At 47.6% G+C, this 10,916-nt stretch overlaps 1 protein-coding gene across 2 annotated transcripts in view; it reads left to right on the top strand.

The window, feature by feature from the left end:
- The window catches only part of STAB2 (stabilin 2), a 177,363-nt gene that overhangs the window by 137,210 nt on the left and 29,237 nt on the right, over nucleotides 1-10,916 (top strand). The window contains exons 46-53 of one of the 2 annotated variants that reach the window (XM_084794364.1): nucleotides 268-315; nucleotides 1,771-1,854; nucleotides 3,245-3,391; nucleotides 4,019-4,159; nucleotides 5,821-5,877; nucleotides 7,347-7,523; nucleotides 8,980-9,069; nucleotides 9,418-9,564. In XM_084794364.1, coding sequence (XP_084650490.1) covers nucleotides 268-315; nucleotides 1,771-1,854; nucleotides 3,245-3,391; nucleotides 4,019-4,159; nucleotides 5,821-5,877; nucleotides 7,347-7,523; nucleotides 8,980-9,069; nucleotides 9,418-9,564 — 891 coding nt within the window. Of the gene's footprint in view, nucleotides 1-267; nucleotides 316-1,770; nucleotides 1,855-3,244; nucleotides 3,392-4,018; nucleotides 4,160-5,817; nucleotides 5,878-7,346; nucleotides 7,524-8,979; nucleotides 9,070-9,417; nucleotides 9,565-10,916 lie in introns of both variants that reach the window. The other variant, XM_084794363.1, reaches the window with a different exon arrangement.

Raw genomic sequence — 10,916 nt, 5'->3', positions numbered from 1 at the left:
TATAAAGATTTGAGCTCCATTTGAAATGCTTGTAACTGCTTTGGCGGGGGTAGGGAAGGGTGGTGGTGAGGTGGCTGGATCTTTCTTTTGTAAATTGGAGATTCCAGAAAGAAGCTGAGAGTCAACATATCACTAGGTCATTCTTAGCATCAACTACAAGCTTTTCTGTGAGGCTAGAAGGAAACCATCATGTGGCTTTCCAGCAGACAAACCCTCCCTGTGCAATTCACAGTCGAAGTAATGACATTTTTCTCTTCTTGTTGGCAGGAACTTCCTAAGTACCCAGCAACCTCCCAGTATTTCTTCCAGTTACAGGTAAAAAAGTGTGTTTCTACTTCTGAAGCATGTGCCAGGCCCTGGATTCCTTCCACCACCAGAGTGTGTGTCTGTGTGTGTCTGTGTGTGTGTGTGTGTGTGTGTGTGTGTGTGTGTGTGTGTGTGTGTTTGTATATGTATATTTAACTATATGTGTGTACATGTGTATGAATGTATGCATGCGTACATCAACATGCCATGTTGCCAGCAAGATACTAGATAAAGCTATAGCTTCTGAAGTCTTGGAGGGCAGAAAGATGTCTGGAACTAGGATTTATGGCACCAGCCCAGTTGTTGGCCATCTGAGAACCCCGTCTCTCATGCCTCAGGTATAATCACACAGGTTGACATTTGTGACGCTGGTCACATCTAAACATTGAAAGGGTACAGTAAAAATACAATAGGGAAAGTGAAGGAGGGCTCGATCTGTGTGAGTCACCGAGGGGTGGGACGTTCACACAATAGCAAGGTGGCCTAAGAACGCTTGTCTCAGAACAGATCCCATGGTTAAGTGACTGCGGCTGTGGATGAAAGTGCCTGTCACAGCAGCGGAGAAAGAGACTTTCGTGGGTGTATGGGCGGCTTTTTCATAGCTGTTACGGTACTGACAGAAACAGCCCGAGGGAGGAAAGTGTTTGCAGGCTCTATGCTTCTGGGCCATTGTGAGGCAGAACGCCATAGCACCAGGAACATGCAGCAGAGGAGCTTTTGTCCTGGCGCACAGGAAGCAGAGAACACGGGCTCGGCTTACCGGAAGAAGCAGGGCAAGATACACCTCCCAGGGAAGCTCCCTTGCTCAACCAGTCCCCACCTCCCATCTTTTACCTCCTGCACAGCCTGAGTGCCTGGAGGAAGTAACCTGCTTACTAAGTCAGACCTCAGAGTCTCTCCCCTGTCTGAGAAAACCCGTGTCTCAGGCACTCCCGACCGCCTATCAGGCACTCCCGACCTCCTGGGCGGTCCTTTAACCCGATGAAGTCGACAGTCAAGATTGACTCTCAATGGGAAGGCTAGTTAGGTGAGAGCATCTGACCTTCTGGGAACCAGCCACATAAATCCCAGATGCACCGAAGAATGAGACAGGAGAGACTAGAAGCAAACGCCCTAGCAGCCTTGCCATCTTAGGACGCCAAGAAGACAGCTAGACAGTTAAGCGAGTCATCTTGCCTGTTACAGTCGTGTGAGTGTAGCCAGCACGTGGAGAGGAGAGGCAGGAGTCATCTTTGATGGGGGCTACAGGGGAGCTGTTATCTTCTTGGGAGTCTGCTTTCAAAATCATTCATCAAATAGCCACATGTTAATTTTTTAATTAGGAGAAAAAAACCCCATAATTTTGACATCATAGATTCTGGATTTACTCTGAGCCTGAGACAGAAACACTAACTCTGGCATCTCTTTGAGCCTCGATCTGTGTCTGTGAAAGAAAGCCATGTGGCCCCACCTCCCTTCCCGCAGAAGCACGCTGTCCGAGAGCTGGCTGGACCTGGCCCCTTCACGGTGTTCGCGCCTTCATCCAACTCCTTCAATAACGAGCCCAAAGTGAGCACGAGGCTGGGGGCTGGGGAGGGCTTGGGGAAAGGCGTGATCTCAGAAGCCACCATGGGGATGTTTGTGGATAAGAGATCTGGGCTCAGGTAGAGCAGACCAGCAACGGAAGAGGCTGCTCACCTGTGTGAAGCTTTTGTTGGGGTGCCACTGGTCAGAGACTTTCTAAAGGCATGCCTAACCAGAGTAGGAAATTGGAGAAGTTACAAGTAGTCAAGGGGATCCAACTCCCTGTAGACAAAAGAAAATAAAATTGGGCCAAGCAGATGCTGAATTAAAGGAATGTAAGTGAATTCTTGATTTGCGGGACTTAGAGACTTTCTGCCCTGTAGGTCACTGTGCCCTGTGCCACGTTGCCTATAAATACAGACAACTAGCGTCTGCATTGATAACTGCACTCAGAACGGGGCCTGGCCTGCATGTATCCGCTTTATTCTCCTGTCAGACCTGAAGCAAAGTGTTATCCCCATTTTACAGAGGAGAATACTGAGAGAAGTAACTTTGCCCGAGACCCATTGCTGGGAGATATTGGAGAAAGGACTTGTTCTTAGCCACCAAGCACACTGCCCTCTCTCTCTCTCTCTCTCTCTCTCTCTCTCTCTCTCTCTCTCTCTCTCTCTCTCTCTGTGCATGTTTTGGGTACCAGCAAAGCAAAGACAAAAGAATAATATTTAAAATCATTTAATCATTTGACCTTTGTCTATTTTAACTTAAAGCCTCAATGGAGTGAAACGATGTTTCATGGGCTTTTTATTACAGTGATTTCAGAATTGTATTCTTTGTAACTTTTTTTTAAATATGCTGCATTTTCAGATCTGAATTTTTATTTTTTTTTCTCTCAAGGCTCACTTATTTTTATGTGCTTTGGTGTTTTGCCTGCATGTGTATCTGCGTGGGGAGGCCAGATTCCCTAGAATTGGATTTATAGACAGTTGTGAGCTGCCATGTAGGTGCTGGGGATTGAACCTGAGTCCTCTGGAAGAGCAGCCAGTGCCCTTAACTACTGAGCCATCTTTCTGGCCCCTTCTTTGTATCTTGAGTCCAAGTAGAAAAATGTCATATTATCTTCCAGTCCTCTCTAGGAGGGGCCCTCCCATGCTCTCTCCTAACATGCTTCCCAAGAAAATTCTTTTCCGAGGAGCACTGTAGGACACCAGCATCCTTCAAGCAGTGCTGTGACAGGCTGGGTAGGAGAGGCCCCCTGAGGCATCTCTCACCTGGGATTCTCACCCCCTTCCCTGACCAGACTCTCCCTGGGTCACCAACACAAACCAAGCCTGTCACTAGCTTCTCAGAGGATGGGAGAGCGACCCCCACCTCCTCCTCCTCCTCCTCCTCCTCCTCCTCCTCCTCCTCCTCCATCCCCACCTGTCCTCTCTTCCAGATTGCACAATGGGCTCAGCAAGGCCTCATGCCTCAGGTTCTTCGGTACCATGTGGTCGCCTGCCAACAGCTGCTGCTGGAAAACCTAAAAGTGACCAAGAATGCCACGACCCTCCAAGGCGAGCCAATTTCCATTTCTGTCTCTCAGGTAAGAGCAGCTGCCTCAGGAAGGTGCTGTCCTCATCCTACAGGCATCTGGCTTCCCTTCCCCGGAGTGACGGCTGCGACCCCACTGAGCTGTTTTTACTGTGTGTAGAACAGTGTGCTAAGGATTTCACGTGCACTGGTTTGGTTGGTCCAGCAGCCTCGGGATATGAAGACCATCCTTGTCCCCAATTTCCAAACACAGAGGCTGAGCTCAAAGAGGCAAAAGAAGCTTGTCCAAAGTCACATCTGCAAAAAAGCAGCTGAGTTGGAATTCCGACTCAGAGGCAAGGCAGCTCCCGACAGCACAGATGGTGTGGAGGGTGATGTTGAGGACACGCTATCGAGAAGCCAACTGTGAGCTGTTTACTGTATGCGTGTTCAGAATTGTGTTGAAATAAGCAACCAGCCAGACTGGCTGATTATATATTACCTGCTGATAGCAGCACGGGTGAAGACTGCACTCTCGTCGTTAATTTCCTTTTAGGGTCTTAATAAATAATGTGCTTAAGTCCCATGGACCTTCAAGCTCCGCCCCTGATGATTGGGCACATCTGAGAAGCGTTAGTTCTGTGGAGAAGCACGCTGTGCAGTCTCTCTGTGTTCATATCTCAGTTTCATTTGTCTTCAGGACACCGTGTATATCAACGATAAGGCAAAGGTCCTGTCCAGTGACATCATCTGCACCAACGGAGTCATCCACATCATAGACAAACTGCTGTCTCCCAAAAACTTGATTATCACCCCCAAAGATGCCTCAGGCAATGTTCTGGTAGGTAACCCACTGTCACCCTCCAGCACCTGCTGTCTGTGTCATCCGCTCAGATCTGGCTGGAGGCATCACTTTGAAGCATTGTAATCCTGTCGCTACAAGCCTATGATACATAAGTCAGCAAAGGTTGCCTTAAAATCAGGATGTGGCTTTTAGCCAGGGGCAGCAGTATGTGCTGCAGCCCACACACTCAGCAGGTTCAAGTACAAGGGTTGTGTGCGCCCAGGAGTCACATGCCAACCTTGCCAATATAGTGAAACCCTGTCTCCTAACAAAGTGTTTTATAAATAAATGTTTATGAGTTTTTCTTTAGTGCCCACAAGGGAAAGTTGTCTTATATAGATTTGGAGAAGGAAGGGAAGGGAGGGGAGGGAGGGGGAGGGGATGGAGGGGAGGGGAGGGGAGGGGAGGGGAGGGGAGGGGGGAGGGGAGGGAAAGTGGATAATTAGCACAAAAACTACACTGGGAATAAAATTCCTTCCTAACACACAGAACAATTTTAACTATTTATTCATTTATTCTCTTATGTATTTCTTTCTGTGGTACTGGGGGTTGAACCTAGAGCTTTGTATGGTAGGCAAGTACCTTCCTCCTGAACTACAAAATTAGCCTTTTTTTTTTTTCATTTTCTATTTTGTGACAGGGTCTTACTAATTTGCTTAGGGTCGTGTTAAAGTCACTTCTGCAGCCCAGATAGACCTCAAATTTTTCTTTTCTTTTCTTTCCTTTTCATTCTCCTGCCTCAGACTCCAAAGTAGGTAAGATTACAGGCCTCAGCCTCCAGGCCCAGTTCACTTTGTTTTAGTTGTTAGTATTGGCCACTCTCCTTTGTTGCAGGTGTCAGAATCCACTAAACCTCACTTACAAAGAGGAGTTTCTTGAGATATTATGTATATGAATAAATATTTTTGGAGGCCGTAGTCTAATTTCAATGCTGTACACGTGAAGACAAAGCAAACTAGAAAATCTTGACATGAGGACCATTCTGACTGTTACAGCTCCTCAGACTGCAGCCCTTTAGCCTCCCAGGGCGCTAAAGTCTAACCTCCTCGCCTCCGCACCATTGTGTTCCAGGAGACTAGCATCCATGCTTAGCTCTACTTTATGTTCTTCCTTTCCACCAAAAAAAAAAATCTCCATGGTGCTCATATTTGTTTGACCCTGCATTGCTTGTGGGCTTCTAGCTGCAAGGGCGTCGGGAAGACGTTACGTCTAGCCTCTCAGACTCTGTAATGCAGAAAATCATGGGCAGAATTAAAAAAATAAAAATAAAAACCAGCTTCTTTGAGTGCTGATGAGCCATTGGCTAGCCCCTGCTGTGTTACCGTTGTACGCAGTTGGGTTGTGTTAAAGTACCTGGCAAACTGCCCAAAGGAGGCAGGTTCAACTGACAGATTCGTCCCAAGATAGCAATAAAAAAAAAAGTGGCCCAACACGAAGTAACCAAACTTACTTAGGATATTAGATTTGTTTCTGTATCTCTGGCTCTTGAGTGAGAGTAGCCACCTCAGGAAGGAGCCATCTTCCAGTCAGGGAAGCTGTGGTGCCTGCACAACTCTTAGGTATGAACTTTGTAGATAGCCATGTCGTGTCACAATGTCAAATGACTGGGCACGGGTGAGAGATGAGAGAAATGTTTTCTGTCCTTATCTTTGCAGCAGAATCTCACTACAGTGGCAGTAAACCATGGATACACCAGATTCAGCAAGTTAATACAGGTAAAACACTAGGGGGGAAGAGGAGTTGGGTATGGCCCACATGAAACTCTGATTTCTTAGGTTTGCTTGTGCTTGTATCTGCCAGAGGCACCCCACACTGACCAGTCCCCCAAAGAGCTCCAAGAACTTTGGTTCCCCGCAAAGCACACTCTGTAGGTCCTCAATTCCATAGAAGATCTGTGTCTCAGATTCTCTGGGGAGCTGGTTGGAAATGGGGATTCCCACATGTTCAAACTGAAAATCCCAAGGACTGTCGTGACAGGAGGAAAGAACCAGCTCCTACAAGCTACCCTCTGACCTCTGCACTCAGCCTCCAGTAAATATAAATAAATAATAATAATAATAAGTGTAATAAATCCTTTTTAGATGAGACTATCCAAAGATGTCACAAATCAGTAACCTTTGTCCACCTAGCCACCACAAAACTCTGCAGTCACCTTGTACCTGTTCCACAGGGTCTGGTTGGACAAACCATTTTAGACCAAAGTAGATCGTTAAAACCTCCTTCACACGGAAAAAAAAAATCAATGTATGTGACAGTCCCGTACCACATAAGGCTCAAAAAGATTTCTCCTATTCGTCTTGACATTTCTTTGGAGTACATTTTATCTAGAAACTTTATAAGCAAACATGCATGCATCAATATTGTACATGGTATTTTTTAATGAAATGTGAAAAAAAAACTAGTCTTGAGAAGTTAAAGAATGGCAAAGTTGAAGGATCCAGAGGATCCTAGAAACCTACAAGAAGAAAATTATGATAGGCAGATCTGGGCCCCAGGGGTCCCGCTCAAACTACGGCACCAGCCAAGGACAATACAGGCCGTAAAACTTTAAACCCCTACCCAGATCTAGCCAATGGACAGGACATTCTCCACAGTTGAGTGGAGAGTGGGGACTGACTTTCACACGTGCTCTGGTGCCTCATATTTGACCACTCCACTGAGTGGGGAGACCTGGTGGCACTGAGCGGAAGGATAGCAGGCTACCAAGAAGAGACTTGATACCCTATGAGCATATACAGGGGGAGGAGGTCCCCCTCAGTCACAGTCATAGGGAAGGGGAGTAAGGGGAAAATGGGAGGGAGGAATGGGAGGATGCAAGGGAGGGGATAACCATTGAGAGGTAATATGAATAAATTAATCATAATAAAAAAAGAGAAGTTAAAATAGTTGAACAGAAGTGGGATCAAAATTAAGATATTCATTGAAATGTACTTTCCCACTACAAAAGCTTGACGTTTGACTTTCTCGTTTGCCTTCTAAGGAAATGGGGGTCAGAATGGTTGGGGTGCAGTGCTCTATCTTCTGGCTTTATCCCTCTGGAACTTTCAGGAATCCTGACAAGGCACACAGTACAGGTCATGAAGAGATGGGCTCAGAGAGGCCCTTTGCCCACATGTCATTGCGGGGGCCTTACATTGCACAGCGTGTGTGCACATCAGCCAGAGGGTGGCACCCTGTGTTTCAGGACATGGGCTTGCTGAGTGTCATCACTGACCACATCCACATCCCAGTCACTCTCTTCTGGCCCACGGACAAAGCCTTCCAAGCCCTGCCCCAGGAGCAACAGGACTTCCTGTTCAGTCAAGACAACAAGGACAAGCTGAAAGAGCACCTCAAGTTCCACGTGATCCGGGATTCCGAGGTGTGCTTTTAAATGTCCCAGAGAAAGATATGATCTAGCCCTGAGGCCCCACGACCCACAGTCGACCATGTGTCACCATGCCTCCGTGAGAAGCTTCACCCCTTCTGCCCCCTCTGCCCTGACCGCCGTGCTTGGTTGGACCAGCATCCCGTACCCAAGAGCACCCCTCCCCTTCCTGGACTGTATGCTTCATTTTCACTTTCCCACTTCACATGGCAGAATGGCAGCTGACAAAGCCCACACACACACACCCATACCAAGCTTTTCCATGCAGTCTCTGCCCCCTTCCAACATCCCTAAACAAATGACTGGTTCATCTTAATGCAATCAGCCATCAGCCCCGTGAACTAGTCAGGCTGGCCAGGAGAAGCCGGATCACATAGGGGACATGGCAGTCACTCTGAGTCTTCCGTGAAGACTCCTGTCACATGGAGATGAGGCTATCCACTCCAACATGCCAGTGCCCTGACTTCAGTTCACTCATAGTGTCCAGGCGACTTCCTAGGTCTGCATAACCAATTACCACAGTCTAGGTGCCTTGGAACTGCAGAGAGTCATTGCCTCACAGCAGTAGAGGCTAGATTGCTGCCATCGAAGTAGCAAAGGTCATGTCCTCGAGGGGCTCTGAAGAAGACTGTTCCCTGAGTCTCCCTGGCTGCTGGTCATTTCTGGCACTCTCTGGCATTCCTTGACATGCAGGTGCATCCATGCAAACTGCCTCCATCCTCCCACAGCCTTTCCCTGTGGTATTCTCCTCCTCTTCTTCTTCTTCTTCTTCTTCTTCTTCTTCTTCTTCTTCTTCTTCTTCTTCTTCTTCTTCTTCTTCTAAGGACATCATTTATATTGTATCAAGAGCCCACCCTGTTCCAGGATTATTTCATCTTGCCTAACTGTTAAGTCTATTTGCAGAGACCTTGCTTCCGAATAAGGTCATATTCTAAGGCCCTTGGGGTCAAGGTTTTTAATGTCATTTTGTTACTTTGTATATTATGTTATTGAAACAGGGTCTCGCTATGCAGTTCTCAATACTTTGGAACTCGCTAACTAGACAAGACTAGGCTAGCTTTGAACTGAGAGGTCTGTCTGCCTCTGCCTCCTGAAGGTTGGGATTAAAGGTTTGCGCCACCGCGACTGGCTTCTGTAACTTTTAAAGGAGCATGTTCCAGGCCATAAAGATGCCCTGGCCACTTCCCAGCTAGCCCTGCTCACCCTTTCATGGGCTCCATGTACCCAGATAGCCTCTTCCAGGATACCCAAGCACAGACTGTCCCGCCAGAAGGCATGCCCAGCTCCTAGGAAGTCAGTCACGCCTGGCCTTTGATCATATCCACTGTTGCTTTAGCTTGAGTTATTATAACACACAGGGAATCTTCCACTTGAACTTAGTTTGCTGGCAAAGCCCCTCTGGCCCTTCGGCCTCAATGTAGGTATTAACACGGCTTCCTGTCTCCCTCAGGTTTTAGCTTCAGACCTCTCCAGGTATGCTACCTGGAAGACCCTGCAAGGTTCAGACCTGAGTGTCAAGTGTGGAACTGGCAGTGACATCGTAAGTGTCGTGGGGGTGACAGTGACCAGGCGACATGAAAGCCAACTGTTCCCATTTTGAGAGGCATTCAGGTGTCTTGGGGTGTGTTTGGGGGGGTTATGTTTTGTTTTGCTTTGTTTTACATTATCAGCAAGCTGTTTTTCCGTCACTGCCTTCAGAGGTGCCTATGACACATCTGATACACCCTGGAATTCCAGGCCCTCATGACAGGTGCAGGAAACCCCCTATGTGTTTGTTTGTTTGTTTGTTTGTTTTAGTTCTTTCTAAGTCTTGTAGGCTGTGGGGAGAAGATAAGTTTGGAAGAGACTGTTGATCTCTCTCTGTCTCTGCCTCTCTCTTCTCTTCCAGGGTGAGCTCTTTCTGAATGGACAAATGTGCAGGATCATACAGCGGGGGCTCTTGTTTGACGTGGGCATGGCCTATGGCATCGACTGCTTTCTAACAAATCCCACCCTGGGTGCCCGATGTGACACTTTTACTAACATCAGTGTTACGGTCAGTCCTAAAGTCACCAAAATAGTGAAAGATCCTTGGACCAGAGACCCACCCTGGTGATCCAGCTGGACCCCAAGGAAGGGCGAGACCAGGTCTCGAGATACCTAAGGACCAATAGATGGCATTCTTCAAACTCAGAATCAGCTAGCATCTGCTTAGCCAGTGGCAGGCCTTGAATATTCCTGCTTAGCCACCACCCACCAATGATCCCTTCATCCCTAAGGAAATAGTGCTTGGGTACCAAATGTCAGCCTTATATTGGGCCATCATTTTCAAATCCATCTGTCCATTTACTCAACTGGCAAACGGGGTTTTTTGTTTGTTTGTTTGTTTGTTGTTTTGGTTTGGTTTGGTTTGGTTTGGTTTTTGGTTGTTTTGTTTTGTTTTGTTTTTATTCCTGCCACATTGCATCATATATAACTGGCACACTTGGCAATTAACAAAACTGGTTCATCCTGATGTGTATGATGCATGACATATGCCCTACTTGCCTCCATTCAGTTTCCCGGTTCATTCAGTCTGCAACACTGAGTGAACCTGTGTAGCAGGCCCTATTCGCCTTTGCTCATCCAGCCAGCGCCGCTGGATGAACGCCAGCCTTGAGCTGCCCCGCCCAGTGCTGATCTGACTTCACAGCGACCCAATCGTGACGGTGGCTACTGCCAACTCCACCGTGTAGACTTGGGAACTGAGGTGACGTGGCTACACAGCAGAGCCTGTCCCTGCTCACTGTCAATATCTGGCATCTCTGAGACAGTTTAGTAAATATCCCACAATTCTAAAATGTACTGATATGCCCTTTCCCAGCTAAGTAGTTTCTCTTGCCAAGTCCCCAAAGGTCAAATGGCAGCAAGAAGTTTTGTCCCCGTGCTATAGCTCATGAAAACTGAAGTCTGGATGTGTCGGTGACGGGTCAAAAGTCTCACAGCTAACTTAAAATGAAAGTGTCTGTACCCACACTCCCCGCTGCTATACAGCATGCCCACACCATACGGCCGAGCCTCAGCTCTGAACCTGAGGGGACTGCTTTCAAATGGGCATCCAAGGCAGACCTTCAGAATTCTCCAGGGCAAAGTGAAGTGTGTGTGTAGAAGCCAGAGGACAGCCCTAGGTTCCATTCCCCAGAAGCCATCCACCTTGCGGTTTTTTGTTTTTTGTTTTGTTTTGTTTTTGAGACAAGGTCTCTCCCTGGGACCTAGGGTTCACTGAGTCAGCTAGGCTGCTGTCCAGGGACAGCCAGCAGGCACCATCAAGCCTGGCTTTGTATGTGATTTCTGGGAATTGAACTCAGGCCCTCGCGGTCTTGTCACACAGAACTATTTCCCCAGCCCGGGATTAAGATCTTACGGGGA

This window comes from Acomys minous (assembly GCF_964271855.1).
Source record: "Acomys minous genome assembly, chromosome: 9".
Lineage (NCBI taxonomy): Eukaryota > Metazoa > Chordata > Mammalia > Rodentia > Muridae > Acomys > Acomys minous.
Note: the sequence above shows the minus strand (reverse complement) of the source record. Positions and strands in the feature narration are given on the sequence as shown.